Source organism: Hemicordylus capensis, chromosome 5 (genome assembly GCF_027244095.1).
Source record: "Hemicordylus capensis ecotype Gifberg chromosome 5, rHemCap1.1.pri, whole genome shotgun sequence".
Lineage (NCBI taxonomy): Eukaryota > Metazoa > Chordata > Lepidosauria > Squamata > Cordylidae > Hemicordylus > Hemicordylus capensis.
Genome location: NC_069661.1, coordinates 139,514,686 through 139,531,478, shown reverse-complemented (window position 1 = coordinate 139,531,478; position 16,793 = coordinate 139,514,686). Strand labels below are relative to the sequence as shown.

General features: G+C 43.2%; 1 protein-coding gene across 7 annotated transcripts in view; it reads left to right on the top strand.

Annotated features, from left to right (window-relative positions):
• Positions 1–16,793, top strand: part of SEMA3D (semaphorin 3D) — a 413,180-nt gene that overhangs the window by 186,086 nt on the left and 210,301 nt on the right. For all 7 annotated transcript variants that reach the window (XM_053254951.1, XM_053254948.1, XM_053254950.1 and 4 more), the window contains exon 4: positions 13,351–13,413. In XM_053254951.1, the coding sequence (XP_053110926.1) occupies positions 13,351–13,413 (63 nt within the window). The remainder of the gene's footprint in view (positions 1–13,350; positions 13,414–16,793) is intronic.

Here is a 16,793-nt window from a genome sequence, read left to right as displayed (position 1 = left end):
GGGAAGTTATTTTCCAGGATTCCGCAACAATGTTACCAGCGGAATTTCAGGATGCTTTCAGACAAACTTATGAGAAGGCCACAGTGATGACCAGACATCTGCTAAGCACTTTCAAACATGCAGCGGAGACAGAATCGAGAGCCATGACTATGGCTATATCGCTGCGCCACCATGCTTGGCTGCATTCCATGAATTTGCAGCAGGATATGCAGGAAAGAGTGCAACACTTGCCTTTTGATGGCAAAGGTCTTTTCGCTGAAACCACTGATACAACCATGCAATCATGGAAACAATCGAAATTCACTGCAAATACTTTCATGGCCGCGAGAGGAACGGGAAACCAGGCATCCCGTAACCACTTGTATGGAAGACAGCAAGGTCGCTTGGCTTACGGACAGGACAGGTGAGATTACAGAAGACAATATAAGCCTTTCTAGCGTAACAAGCCCTATACTCAGCATCAGAGAGGACACAAGCAAAATAAAGACCGATCGAAACAGTCTCTTTGATGTGCAGGTCCATCCACTTCAACAATATACAGTAACGCAAGCTTCAGAGCCCAAGACCCACAAGACTGGTCTTGTGATTGCCAGCATAACCATCAAGCTGGCAAGCCATGCTCAAGTGTGGCACAACATAACATCAGATCAATGGGTCTAGAAGATTATTCGGTCTGGTTACGCAATTGAGTTCAAGGCTTTGCCTCCCTTTCAGGGAGTGAAGTACACCAGACCAACTCAAGTTCTGTTAGATGAAGTGCAAGTGTTACTGGAGAAGCAGGCAATTATACAAGTGAAGTGGGTGGACAGGATGAAGGGATTTTATTCCAGATATTTTTAAATCCCCAAAAAGGATGGGGGCATAAGAGCGATTATGGACTTAAGGGAACTCAATTGCTGTGTACACACCAGGAAGTTCAGAATGATTACACTCCAGGGGATACTGCACCTCTTAATAAGGGAGGAATGGGCAGTTACCCTGGACCTGAAGGATGCATATTTGCATATCGGGATACGCAAGCAACACCACAAATACCTGCGATTCACCATAGGAGATACAGCATACCAGTATGTGGTTTTGCCATTCGAGCTATCCGCAACGCCCCGGGTGTTCACCAAGGTGATGGCTGTGGTCATAGTAAAGAACGCAAAAAATAGTAGTTTATTCCTATTTCGATGACTGGCTCCTGGTCAGCGACGAGCGAGAAGAGTTACTTTCGCAAATCCAGTTTGTTCTTTGTCTCCTGGAGGATTTGGGCGTCAAGGTCAACTTAAAGAAATCCAAGCTGGATTCCCAAAGAAGGGTGAGTTACATAGGTGCAGAGCTGGATAAGCAGGAAAAGCGGGCCTATCTGCCCAAATCCCGATATGTACAAATCAGGGACATGGTACATATGTTTCGAAGGAAGCTGATACAGCCAGCAGAGGTGATACAGAGGCTGTTGGGTCTCATGGCATCCTGCAACACTCAGCTTCACATGCATGCGCTTCAACTGTGGTTCCTCAAGAACTTCAGACCAAATTGCGACAGTCAGTGAAAGATGCTCATAATACCTTGTCAGGTGCTGAACTCGTTGGACTGGTGGGCAGTGTATCGCAATTTACGGGTGGGTATGCCTTTCAGCCCACTGACCCACACACTGACGCTGACAACAGACGCCTCCCTATGGGGCTGGGGGGCACATTGCCAGCAGCATCAGATGCAGGGTCAGTGGGCCAGCCACCATCGAAAGAGGCACATAAATTATCTCGAACTCCTAGCTGTGTTTTTGGCAATGCGGGCGTTCCTACCATTACTGCGGGGAGGGTGGTGCAGGTCCACCTAGACAATGCCACAACTATAGCTTATCTGAACAAACAGGGAGGAACGGTGTCACGCTCCCTATGCATGCTGAGTCAGCAAATCTGGGTCTGGTGCATTGCTCGGGCCATAACCCCAATAGCATTGCATATAAAAGGAGAAGACAATGTACAGGCGGACTGCCTCAGTTGGGCGTTGTTAAACAACCAGTGACACGAGTGGGAGTTAAACATGGACTATCGGAAAGATGTGTTCAGCGACTGGGGTTGGCCGGATAGCGATCTGTTTGCAACTGCTGCGAACAGAAAGTGTCGGAGATATTGCTCGCGTGCAGGGCTCGGCAGGAATTCCCTCAGGGATGCTTTTCAGATCAAATGGACCGGAGTCTTCTTCTACCTGTTCCTGTCGCATCCACTGATAACTCAAGTGATCTTGCAAATGCTCCGAGACGCCACAAGGGGCATCCTAGTAACACCTTGGTGGCCGAAACAGTAGTGGTTCCCGGCAATACTGCGACTATCGCAGGGGAATTATCACAGGTTTCCGAATCATCCTACTTTGTTGACACAGAGCCGGTTGGTGGTGCTGCATGGGGTGGTGCTGCACCCACACCTGGAAACCTTGAAATTGAAGGCGTGGCGCATAGATTATTGAAGGTGATATTATTAAACAATCGGAAGCCATCTACGCATCTGAATTATGGTAGCAAGTGGAAAAGGTTTAAGCTCTTCGCAAAATGCCATGGTTTCTTCCCAAAGAGAACAACAGTCAGACAAATGCTGCTATATATGACAATACTGAAAATGACAGGCCTGGCGAATGCGTCATTAAAAGTTCATTTAGCAGCGATTTCCTCTGAGCACGGGGGTTGGGATGGAGCCACAGTGTTCTCCCATCCAGAATGCAAAATGTTCATTAAAGGCCTGAACAATTTGTTTCCACCGCTGCGAAGGCCGCAACAGTGGGATTTGACGTTAGTACTACAAGCTTTATATCAGCAGCCATTCGAGCCTGTGGCATCTGCTTCTCTCAGACTAAAGATGTTGAAAACAGCCTTTCTGATCGCTGTCACAATGGCGAGAAGGGTCAGTGAGCTAGCTGCCCTTCGGGCAGATCGCCCATATACACAGATACTCCCGCATAAGGTAATTATGCGCTTAGATCCACGGTTCCGGCCAAAGGTGACAACAGAATTTCATATTAATGCAGATATAGTGCTGATGACCTTTTTTCAAAATCTATCAACTCAACTGGAATGATCCATGCATTCCTTGGATGTTCGGGGTACACTACTATACTGTTTAGCAGCTACAAAACACATACGTACTTCAAGGAAACTATTTATATTGTACAAAGTCTAAAGGCCGTCCTGCTTCCAGACAAAGGCTGTCCCAATGGATAGTTCAGGTGATAAAACTAGCTTATGCTGAACAAGGGGAAACCACGCCAGGGACCATTACGGTGCATGCCACTAGGGTGTATGCATCTTCAGCAGTGAACCTGGTGGGGATTTTCGATGACAGAGATTTGCAGGATGGCGACCTGGTCTTCGGATCAGCCGTTTATACAGCATTATGCAATAGATCTGAGATTAACCAAAGAGGGCGAGTTTGGGTGAGGTGTCTTAAAGCACATCCTGCCTTAAAGAAACTGCCGCCTGCCGCCTTGGGTGGTAGCTGACTTCTGTTGCTCTGACCCCAAGGCAGCTGGGAATGCGCACACCTTCATTCCCAGCTGGCTCAGGAGTATCAGAACCCCAAGAGGCTAGGAAGCAGCAGCACTACTCTGCATGGGATGAGCAGCACAGTGCACTGCTGTGGAGAGGATTACAGTGGTGGGCAGCAGCAGGAGTGGTTGGTGAGCTGGCCATCAGGAGGGGATGGGAGCGAGGCAGGACAGTGTGGATTCTTCAGACCCATCTGCCCCTGCCTGCATGCATAGCTACACATGTAGAGAGTTCTCTTGACAATCTATAATGTATTTGTTTAAGTCAGGGCAGACTCTGCTGTCATCTTCTCCCCCCCACTCAATGGAAAGAATCCCACATGTCTGAAAGGGATAATAGTGAATTAATTTCTCAAGACACATTTTGGTTCCTCTTGAGGCACACTAGTGTATATACCCAGGCATATATTGTTTGAGAATTGCTGCACTAAAGAATCTAAAGTTGCATTATTCTTGTCAGGCCGTTGGTCCGGCCATCTCAGTACTGTCTGTCTTAATTGGCACTAACAATCCAAGATCTGCATATTAAAGGCCTGGGGGTGTCAGGTACTAAGCCTGGGATCTTTTTCAGGCAAAGATTGTGCTCTACCACTGAGCTATAGCACCTGTCCAAAATAATATCTAGGCTCTGATCTCAGTCATGACTTGCATGCTTCCAAAAAAAGTGAGTAAAGTATTACCATAGTGGCTCACCACATACCCCTTGGAACTCCAGAAGCAGGGCACCAAGGCAATTAGCCCTCTCTTACTGCACTAGCCCCTGCAACTGGTATTCAGAGGCATAGTGAATCTTCGCCTGAAGGTAGCATACAGCCATCATGATTAATCCACCATGCATAATTCTGATAAGCCCCTATCATGCTTAGTTTCTTTTTTCTTAACTAAAAAGCCTTGAATGTTTCCTCTTAGAGAAGGTGCTCAAGGCCTCAGATCACATTGGTAACATCACCATTTCCAGCCCTACAATATCCTTTTTGGGATGTGCCAATCACATCTGTACACAGTATTCAACACCATTGAATTGTACAGTATAAGGGCATTACAATATTGGCAATTTTGTTTCCTTTACTTTCCCTAGTTGATCCCTATAATGGAACCACATTTTTTTTACAGCTGTTTCATGTTTTATTTCCAAGAATCAAATCCCTGATTTTCCTCCCCTCTCATTTTTGCCATTCATCTCTCTCTCCACCATTTCTGACTCACTTCCTAAACCTATTTATTTCTACTTGCAACCTGTTCTTCTGAATTTTGGAGTAAATTGATTTGTCTCTGGAAGTCCAGGATACTGAGAATTGCCATCTAACATGGTTTTATTTTATTTCTCATGGATATGGGGGGGGGAGGTTAAAGTAAAGAGCACTCTTTCCCACCCTCCCTTTGCAGGTTAGTCATAAATCGCAGCAATGAAAACACCCAACACCCTAGTCATGTGTTGCACCTTGGCACTAGGTTTAATGAATAATTGGTGTAATTCCATCTGGAAGATTCTGCTCATCCTGGATTTGGGTCAAGTGATGTGAGACAGGAATTCTATGATAAGGATCCTAGTGGTTTCTTTTTCCTCCCTAAGAAACCTCCTCTGTGTATTATTTTCTTAAATTCTGGTCCTAATTATGTTGGAAAAGTAGGGGGGGAAATCTATTGAAATGATAAACTAATTCCTATCATTTATAAATCACTGTAAGAACCACGTTAATGAAAGTGATTTGTCAGATAGAAACCATCTTTGTAGCTTGTTTCTATCAAGTGTATATTTTATTCTTAGTGGGTTTTTTTTTTTTTAAATTAAGGCTGTCAAAGTTTTTTTTAACCCAATTGGTTGATTGTATGAGTCATCCATTAGTGAATAAAATAAATTAAATTAAATTGCATAAGTTTGCACAGGAGAGAAAGTATAGTGAGGGGGCTGACAAACAGTATATCACAGTGTAATGTGGATAGTTCTGTGCAGCTGTGGGCATCTAAAACACACATTCACACACACATCAGAGCTCTGCCACTGCTACTTACACAGTGTCTTGTTGCAATGTGACTTGCATTGGGTATAAAGCTAAGTTTTGCGCAAAGTGCAATTATGCAACAGCAAGTACTAGTGACAGAGCCGTGCTGTGCAGTAGTATAACCATGTGTTTTAGATGCTTCCAGTGGTGCAGGTGGTTCAGAACCACCTGTGTTACACTGCAAGACATATGTGCCTTTTTAGGGAGTATCTTGTTGATCAGTGAAAAGCTTCCTGACCTGTCTGGCCAATATAACAGCATATACAGCCTGATCCTGTGAATGTTTACTTCAATTAAGTCCCATTGAGTACAATGGGGATTACTCCCCAGTAAGTCCATAGGAGTAATCTTATTTACTCCCCAGTAAGTGCATGGAAGGAGTATACTGAAAATCTGTACAGCAGGGATGTCAACATCCAAGGTAATCAAGAAGATATTCCCTACTTGCAAGAACTTCTAGTACGGGAATATGAAGTAAGATCAGCACTACAGTCATTACATTAAGTCATAAGGCTACAGAAATTGATAGAATCGCTACAGAAATACGGCAGGCAACAGAAGAAGAATCAATCAAGGCTCTAACCAAACCATGCCAGCAAATTTGGAGAACAGCACAGTGGCCAACAAATTGGAAGAGGTCAGCCTACATACCCATATCAAAGAAAGGAGACTTAACAGATTGCACAAACCATCGCGCAATATCCTTCATGTCATATGCTAACAAAATAATTCTCAGGATCATCCGACGCAAATTAGAGCTCTACGTGGATAGGGAAATGTCGGATGTTCAAGCTGGTTTCAGAAAAGTCCAAGAAACAAGAGACATCATTGCTGATAGGGATGTGCACAAATCGATTGTTTTTATGTGATTTGTGCCCAAAACAAATCACCCCTGATTTGTTTTGTATCCAAATCTACCCCCTCCAAATCACCCCAGATTCTATTTGTATTTGCTTTGATTTGATTTGGATTTGGACCAATTCAGGTGACTTAACAAGGTTCTAGGGGACCCAGATTTGGTTGTTGGGTAGGTCCCCATGTGTGCCACCTACCACCCAAATTTCAAGGCAGTGGGACAATTGGTTGATTTTTAATGATTTTTTTTTTTGCTGATTTTGAGCATTCCCGCCATAGGAAACAATGGGGATTCGAAGTTGCCATATCCTAAACCTAAAATGTATCCCCAGCTTTCATTTTTTTTTTAAAAAGCATAATGTGCAGTAATTATTTTTAAACCATTTGGATTCTTTGATGTATAATAACTTTTCCTCATAATGAATCCCTATGAGGATTCATTGCACACCTTCATTTCTTCTGTTCATTGTGACTGTCACTGGACAGTGCCAACTGCCACCTACACCCTCACACACACACACCTGTAAGGCAGTGGGGTACTCATTTTAATTTTTAGGAATATTGAAATATTTAGATTCTTTGGTGTCTTCATTACACACCTTCATTTTTTCTGTTCATTTTAACCCCACTGCTTTGCAGGTGGGTGTGCGGAATTAGTGACATCCCATGTTCCAACTACCCCACAAGCTACTGGGTACTCAGTTTATATTTTAGGAATTTTTGAGGTGTTTAGACTCTTTAGTGTGTACTGAATGGACCAAAGAATCCAAACACCTGAAAAATAGTGACCACACATTTTGCTCCATAACTCCACTTCTACAAGGACTAGAGCTTAGCTTTTTTTAAAAAAATGAAAGCTGGGAATCTGGGGGAATTAATCAGAGGGATCCGAATCTCGAATCAATTTGAATAGAATCAGGCACGATTCGATTTGTACCTGAATTGAGCCAATGGGCCACAGGGGTGATTTGTTTTGTCTCCAAATCACCTGAATGCTCTACAATTTGCACATCCCTAATTGCTGATGCACGCAGGATAATTGAGAAAGCCAAAGAACTAAAAAAAGAAGTCAATATGTCCTTTACTACAGAAAAGCTTTCAATTGCATCGACCATATCAAGTTCTGGAATATCCTTAGGAAAATGGGTGTCCCAGAACATCTCATTGTTCTCATGAGAAACTTATACCTAGGGCAGGAAGCCACAGTCCAGACAGAACATGGTGAAACAGACTGGTTCCAGATCGGCAAAGAGTAAGACAAGGCTGTATACTTTCTCCTTCTTTATTCAATTTATATGCTGAACATATACTGAGAGAAGCTGGATTGGAAGAAGATGGGCATGATTTTAAAGTTGAAGGAAGAAACATCAATAACCTGCGCTACACTGATGACACCACTCTAATAGCTGAGAATGTGGATGATCTGCAAGCTCTAGTAATGAAAGTCAAGGAGCACAGTGAAAAAATGGGACTACAACTAAATGTAAAGAAGACTCAACTAATGACAACGGGTACAGCAGCCAGCCTCAGAATTGACAATGAAGACATTGAAGTGGTGGATAGCTTTTGCCTTTTAGGATCGACCGTCAACAGTAAAGGATCCAGCAGTCAAGAAATATGCTATAGACAAGAATCCAAAGGATCCAGCAGTCAAGAGATATGCTGCAGCACTTGGTAGGGTTGCAATGAAGGCCTTGGAAAGGATATTTAAATGCCGTGACATGTCTACACCTACAAAGATTAGAATCATTAGGACAATGATTTTTTCCCATGACACTCTATGGATGTGAAAGCTGGACTTTGAAGAAGCAAGACAGAAAATGTATTGACGCTTTTAAACTTTGGTGCTGGAGAAGACTTTTGAGGATGCCATGAACAGCCAGGAATACAAACAAATGGATCATAGAACAAATCAATCCAGAATTTTCACTTGAGGCACAAATGACCAGGCTCATACTTCAGACACATGATGTGAAGACTCAGCTCCCTTGAGAAGTCTATAGTGCTGAGGGGAAATGAAGGAAAAGGAAGAAGAGGGTGGCCAGCAGCAAGGTGGATGGACTCGATTATGACAGCAATGACACTAATAGACCTTAAAGGCTACGCTGAGGACAAATAATCCTTGAGAGAATCTATCTGTGTGGTCACTAAGAGACAACTCCGACTTGATGGCACTTAATCAATCAATCAATCAAAGTACATAGTGAGTTTCAGGCAAAATGTTGCCGCCAGTTTTGTTAATTACAAAACTAGTAAAATGTATATACACCTCCCCTTTAGATAAAAGATTTGCTGTTGTACCAAGAGAGGCTTTCATGACCAATGCTTCTAGTGTGTTGCTTTAATTAGAAATAAATGTCTGCCCCAGTGTAAAATGATGCAGGATACAAAACGTACTTTTTTTTTAAAAAAGCACTATGGGGTGGGGTGAATACTTTTATCTTTACTAACCAAACATATTGGCCCACTTTTTATAAAAGCCTTTAAATTTCCTTCCAGTTACTAAATTTTTGGAACTATTTTAGATATGATGAGCTTTGAGATAAAAGATGCACATTATAAAAATCACAAAGCTGGAAGGAAGTTTTGATTCTGAATTTTCAAAAGAGACAATATCCTAGAAAAATAAGTGAACAGATGACAACTTTTTCTAAAACCTGTACATTATTTTAACCTAAATATATAAAAGCCCCACAAGAGATTCAAGACATAATACAGGTCTCTGAGGCTGCACAGCAGTAATGCTTTATTTTAGGGCAGATCTACAAATTGTAATTGATATATGAAGATGCTGATTCAAGTGTTAGCATCTTCTATATGAATGGGTTTTCCATCTTCCATATAGTAACATTATGTGCTAATTCAGACTATCATTGCCACCCAACGTGTAATGGAAGAGCAAGTGGGCACACACCTCCCTCCCTGGTGCACTGCCCCCATGTAAACATGTCACAGAGCTAAAATACTATATGATGTTACATCCCTCCATGTGTGACTATGTGTGCACTTGCTCATTATCATAGGCTGAACAACTGTTACGGGCCTCTGTGTTGTGATTGTGTTGCGATCTGATGGGCCTCTTTGTTGTGATTGTCATGTATGTTTCCCCACTCTACATAACTAGGCAGTGGTAGAAGGAAGATACACAATATAATGATATAACTCTGGATAAGTTATGAAGATAGGGTAGAATTGGGCAAAACTAGTACACTGCATGTATAGTTTGCATACTATATATATGAACTGAAATGTAGGGCATAGTCAAAGGTTATTTGATTCTAAGTCTGGAAAAGACCTTTGCAACCTTTCATTTCTCATGAAAAGTTGATTTGGTTGATCTGCCATACTACATTAACCATTTACTTGCATAACTTAACAGTTGTAGGGGTGTGCAATTCGGGTTTTCGGGTGATTCGGCTCGGACCCGAACCGAATCACCCCTGTTCTGTTTTGTGCCCAAATCTGGGTCACCCGAATCACCCTTGATTCGGTTCGGATTCGGATTTAATCTGAATCCGAATCTGAATCGATTCGGGGGGGGGTAAAAAGGGGCCCAGGGGCAAAATTTTGGGGTGGGGTGGTAGTGCCCAATGGGTAGAGTCTACCACCCCAATTTCAGGGGGATTGGGGAAAATCCTGATTTTTGGCGAATTTTTAAAGTTTTAGTGACTTTGGGGCAGTTCGGGGGCATAGCATGGGCTCTGGGCACTTCTGAGGTGTGAATTCTCATTCTATCATAGCAAATGAGATTTTTTTCAATTAAACAACTCTCATGACCCCACTTTCACTTTTTCACACTTTCCTTTACTATGAATAATATGAGGAGGTAAACAATTTAGCACACTTCACCTTATGAAGACAAACCTCATAAAAATAAATTCACCAAAATTCACCCCCTGCCCAATCACTCTTAAATTGGGGATGGGTGGTAGCCTCCACCCATTAGACACTATCTACCAGCCCACCCCACTCCTTTGGGGCAGATCCACTTTCTGCCCCCAAACTGCCCCAAAGTCACTAAAACTTCAAAAATTCTCAAAAAATCACCCCTTTGTCCAAACCCCCTGAAATTGGGGTGGTAGCCTCCACCCATTAGGCACTACCACCCCACCCCACTATTCTGCTCCAGGCCCCACTTTCTGCCCCAATATGCCCCAATCTGCCAAAATACATGAAAATTTCAGAAATTTACCAAAAATCAGCCCTTTGCCCAATCCCCCTGAAACTGGGGTGGTAGCCTGCACCCATTAGGCACTACCACCCCACCCCACTCCTTTTGCCCAGATCCCATGCTATGCCCCCGAACTGCCCCAAAGTCACTAAAACTTTAAAAAATTGCCAAAAATCAGCCATGAACCGAATCACCCGAATTTTTTGGGTCCGAAATTCGGGTGATTCGGCTCGTGCCCGAAAAATATCAGGGGACATCGGGGGTGATTAGGTTCATCCCCGAATCACCCGAAATTGTTCGTTTCGGGCACAGATCGTTCTGTGCCCGAAATTTTTTGCACATCCCTAAACAGTTGCTGATTTATTCTTTCCAAGTGCTTAACACTAGCCTTTTCCAGACATTAGCTTAATTCAGACATTATGCTGTATGAGTGTTCAGATGCCTATATGGATGAATGTATCTGTGTTCATTTTAAAAGTAAACCTGGATACAGACCCTTCAAATGCATGGTACAGATAGGAAGTGTACTTCTGTACCTGGGTTCACTGTAACATGTGAGTTACTGTACCAGTGTACTGATCTGTATCTATGTACACTGTACACCCAAGTGCTGAACATAACATGTGAATAGGGCTATTGAGACTACTGAATGTAGACAAGTGACCTGATTGTTAGCCATGACTGACTATATCATTCTAACTAGCATGTATGCCTATGGTGACTTGTCTATTTTTTTTTTTTTTTAATACTTTAAGCCCTGGCTCTCAAATATATGAGGAAGATCATGAGAAGCAAATATGAGTAGGTTAGCCCATCCCTGCAGGTTTTTAGAGATACTGTTAAAGCCTTTTTTTAACATAGGCATTAACTAGGAAGGTGTGTTTACTTCATCCACATTGAGTGATGTGGATGAAGTTTCCACTTGGCACATTTGATGTTTTGCAAAGATTTCAATTGTTAAACTGGATATTATTTTAATAATATCTTTTAGTAATGCTGATTGTGTTGAATGTGAAAAGAGTGTGGCATCTAATTTATACTATTGAAGTGTGAATAATTGTGAATAATTTATACTATTGGATAATTGTTTAGTTCATTTGAGGTTTGAACTGGGGATGGTTCTTCTCAGGCTGTTTTTGTACTTGAGGTGTGAAACAAACATGTAAATAGAAAATGTGTGTCTGTTTAAATCAGTGTTTCTCAACCACCGGTCCGTGGACTGGTGCCGGTCCGCAAGGCTTTGGGTAAGGCATCACTAATAAAAATCACCCCCCAAAAAAACAATTTTGGGCTGACAGGGGCCACCGGGAGCTCTCCAGAGCTCATTTCCGGCAGCCCTTGCTGCTGGATAACGTTCATTTCACTTCCTCGAAATGAACATTATCCAACAGAGAGCGCTGCCTGGAAATGAGCTCCAGAGATCTGCCTGAAATTGTTTTTTGGGGGGTGCCTGGGAGTGGGTTGGGGGTGAGGGGGTTGACCCCCTTACTAACTGCTGATCCAGGAATGGCACATGAATAATGTACTGGTCCATGACTCCAAAAACATTGAGAAACACTGGTTTAGATTATACCTTAAAGTGTGTGTGCTTCTTAAATATTTAACTGGTATATCTTGTACATGCATATTCATACCTAACTATTGTTCTTGAGAAGTGAACCTTATTCTAGAAATCATATATTCAGATAAAACATGATATGTAAATTAATTTTGAAGTCTCTTCCCTCTTGGAAAATTGAATTAAGATGAAAAAGGCTTGTAAATAAATAAATAAATCTATCTATTTATTTATTTCTAGATAGATTTATTTATCTAATACATAATAACTAATAGTTATTAACATATTATTTGTAGTCCACCATATCTAAAGGAGAAAGGATATGGAACACAGAGAATAAAAGGAATGATGAAGGACTGGTGTTAAACATACATATATGCATGCTTTACATTTGACATTCTACCTGTGAAATTTGAACAAAAAGACTGATAATCTGCACAACAAATGAAAGCAAGGGACAGGATACCCTCCAACATTTCCCCAATTAAAAAAAATGGGAAGGGACAGCAGAAACAAGCTGCCACTTCTCCTTCTTCCCCATGTTTCTCATCTCACACAGTGCTGGAAGGTAGGGGGTGTCCCCGTATGCTTGAGCCAAAGCCCCCCCCCCCTTGGCAAAAGGGGACAACTTTGCATCCTGCAAAAAGGGCTGTGTAGTTAGGGTTTGTGTTTTGGCTCAGCCTTAGAAAAAAGTGTACTTCGGCTTGGTTTGGAAAACTTCGGTTTGGAAAACTCCAAGTTTAGCTATGGGACATCCATGTTCAAATGCTTGTTCAGCCAGAAAGCTCATTTGGTTGTCTTGAGAAAGTTGTTCTTTTCCAACCTCATGTGGTGGTTATGAGGAAAATACAGAAGAGTCCCATTATAACCCTTGCTCTGGGCTCTTTGGAGGAACAAATGGGTGGAATGGATATAAGGCATTGAACCTCACTATGAGTAAGAGTAACTTGTGGGTCTGGACCATGGGAAGGAGAGGGATGGCTGTATAAGTTTGTAGGAGACAATGTGCTGTGCTGCTGTGAAGCTGTGGAAGAGGACTCTTGAGCCCAGTGCCAATCCCTTCCGCACAGACAGCTGTACTATGAAGTGGAGGATCAGAAATGGATTGTCTTGCTTTGAGCTCCTTGGAGGAAAGGCAAGAATACAAATGTGACTGATGATTAAATCAGCACATAAATGTAATGAAATCAAGTGGTGCAAAATCCTCTGAACCTAAAATACTTCTAAATGTATTACAGATAGTTTGGCCAGCAGCAAAGGATAAAGTGGATTTATGCAAATTGGCTGGAAAAGATGCCCATGTAAGTACAATGCAAATACGAATTGCCTTCCATTGTGTGTGCCCTTTAAATTTTATATGTGTTTTAAATGTGTTAAATATTTTGGGTTGTGGTTCTCAACTGCCTGGAGATGATGGTAGTGGGTGGTATATAAATGTGTTGTGTTAACTAACTTACTATCATCCACAGTCTAATTTATTTTTGACTAGCAAAATGTTCATTGGCAGGACCATGGACTGTATCTGTAAAGAGGGCTTGTATACTTCAAGGAGCTGGGGGCTGCCTTCTGCCTCTGTGTGTTCTGTTTAGCCAGACAGTGAGCCTTTGCCTTCACAACCAAAGTACAGGGTGTTTCATTTCCCCCGTATCAGTAAATGCAAACCAAGCGCTTGCATTTGAGAAAGTGAGGAGTGCACTCATAGGAAGTTTATACTGAGTCAGACCACTGATCCATCTAGCTCATTATTGTCTACACAGACTGGCTGTAGCTTCTTCAAAGTTGCAGGCAGGAGTCTCTCTCAACCCTATCTTAGAGATGCCAGGGAGAGAACTTGGAACCTTCTGCATGCAAGCATGCAGGTGCTCTTGCCAGAATGGCCCCATCCCCTGAGGGGAATATCTTACACATATGTGCACATATATAGTCTCCCATTCAAATGCAAACCAGGACAGACCCTGCTTAGCAAAGGGGACAATTCATGCTTGCTACCACAAGACTAGATCTCCTTCTCCTCCACTCAAGAAGCACATGGAAATGGAGGGAACTAAACAGCAGCAGTTTTTATTAATTACTGCTGTTATTAAAAATTGAACCTGTTCCTATCTACATTGCCCCATTTCAGGGTTTCTTTTTTTTAGTTACACTGCAGTGTGACAAAATGTTGGTAAAGTGTAACAGAGAGTTAGGAACTGGCTGATAGAGATTGATTACAGAGCCAAACCTTTGATAAGGCAGCCTCTCCTGTTGTTTTCTTTTCTAATGAATATTTTGTTTTGAATGCTCTGACAAAGTAGACTGAAGCCAGCCTTATGTAATGATGTTTCCAGGACAATGAGGACTGGAGCAGGAAAGGTGGATAGTGAACTATGGTAAAAGTTTGTGCTGAGGGAGAGGAGGACTATTAATTACAGAATGTAGCCTGCAGGTTTCAGTCATTCAGCAAGAAGCCTTTGAAGCCACAGAGAGTTGTAACTCATGTGGCTTTACATTGTTTCCATCTGTGCCTCTTGAAAAGCCAGTTTCTGCTGGGAATCTGCAAAGCTCACTTGATTATACTTCATTAAGAAAAGCAGGCTTCTGCATTAACATCCTAACTGATCAATAGCCACAATTACAATTTAGCATTGACAGATGATGCTTCTTTCTTCTGAGTGAGACTGTTGGTCCATCTAACCCAGTAATGTCTACTCCAAGAGGCTGTCAGAGTAGAATTAAAATCTACTCTGAGGTCTCAAGTTGATACACTGCTATTAACAGAAATCTTTTAATTGAAGCTAACAGGGACTGAATGTGGATCGGTAGCTCAATGGTAGAGGGTTGGCTTTGTAAGTAGAATGTCCCAGGTTTCATCCCTGACATCTCCAGGTAGGGCTGGGGAAAATTTCTGCCTGAAACCTTGGAGAGCCACTGCTAGTCATGGTATACGATCCTGAGCTAGATGGACCAATGATCTGACAATGTATAAGGCAGCTTCCTATGTTTCTTACATCTCCTGCATGTAGTACATGGAATACTGCTAAGCTATGGTATTTCCCCTAATTTGCTTGGATGGGATTCTTCTTTGAGGCAAGGCCATAGCTCAGTGATAGAATACATGCTTTGCAAATAGAAGGTCCCAGGTTCAATCCCTGACATTTCCAACTACAGCTGGGAAAGACCTTGGCTTGGAGAGCCACTGCCTGTCAGTATAGACACACTGACTAAGACAAACAAAGGTCTGATTTAGTAAAAGACGGTTCCATATTTTCATAGGCTTAATGTCACCACCCTGGTCCTTTTGTGCCCTGCCACTCCATTGTTCCATGCCTGAATTGCACATTATAAAGTCAGACCATGTAGCCTTCTTCTGCACGACCCCCACCGCACATTAAGGTCATTGAGATGGTCCATCTCCATATGCCACCAGCTCGTCTGGTGGTGACTCGGGCACATGCCTTTTCTGTACTCGCTCCTGGGCTGTGGAATGCGCTCCATATAGACATTGGTAGTTTAACATCTTTACCTGCCTTCAAAAGAGCCGTTAAGACACATTTTTTTTAGCCAGGCTTTTTGACGTCTTGTTTTGTTGTGTTTCTTTTTGTGAACCACCTAGAGCCTTTGGAGTCAAGCAGTTAATTAATTAATTAACCAGAATTGGCCTTAACACAGTTTAAAGCACAAAGCATGACTAGACCAGTGTTTCTCAACAGCCGGTCCGGGGACCGCTGCCGGTCCGCGGAGGCTTGAGTGCCGGTCCACGACTAGGAAGGCAGGGCTCCCCGAAGAATAGGCTTGTTTTTCAATCCCCAGTAAAAGCTTGCACTAAACATGCTGCCATCCCGGTCGGGTCCGGGTTGCCATCGCCCCCCTTACTCAACATTGTTGAGTAACACAGTTTCCGAGGCTCCTGGAACGTCAGTGGCCAATAGGGGTGGAGCAGGGGCGGGGCTTGTGCTGAGGCGGGAAGATGGCCCAGTGAGTGAGTGGAGGAATCGGGTGGTTGCTGGTCGCTTGAAGGTGCTCTGTGTGAGATCTTTGATGAGGTGAGCTGCTTAAACTTACTCGCTTAAAACTAAGTGAGGTGCCGAGGCGGGAAGATGGCGGTTTTTGGTGCAGTCCGTGTTTGCTTCGACCAACTGCGGTCCGGCACTGGGTGGGGGGGTATATTTAAGAGGACGGGAGGGTTTACTTACCCCTCCCGCCACTTTCCTGCTCTGGTGCCCGTAATTCGTAGTGTAATTGGGGCGGCAGGATATCTCCCTGCCGCCCCTTCCCCACTGCTCCTCGTGGGCTTTAATTTAAGAGGCTACATGTTTACTTAACCTTTTCCGATTCTTTTCATCGTGTGTGCATAATCACTTATCGGGGGGAAATCCCAGGTGCCCGATATTGTTGTGCGTGCGCGGAATCTTAAGACTTTCCCCTTCTTTCTCTGCAAAGGTGTTTGCTTGTTTTGCTGGGAAGGGAAGGTTGCACTGAAGAGGCGATTGCACATGCAAGGGCTGGCTTGCTGTGGCGGCCCCAAGCCAGAGGAAGCGCGAAGGGGGCGGGACTCAGCAGAAATGTCCACTCCAGTCCCTGCTGCTGTAGTAGCTGCGGCTGAGGCGGGGCTGGAGAGCGGGGGAAGGCGGGATGGATGGCTATTGCTAAGAGACGAGGAGGGGAGCCGGACTTGTTTGCCTTTAATACGGAGACTTTGAGG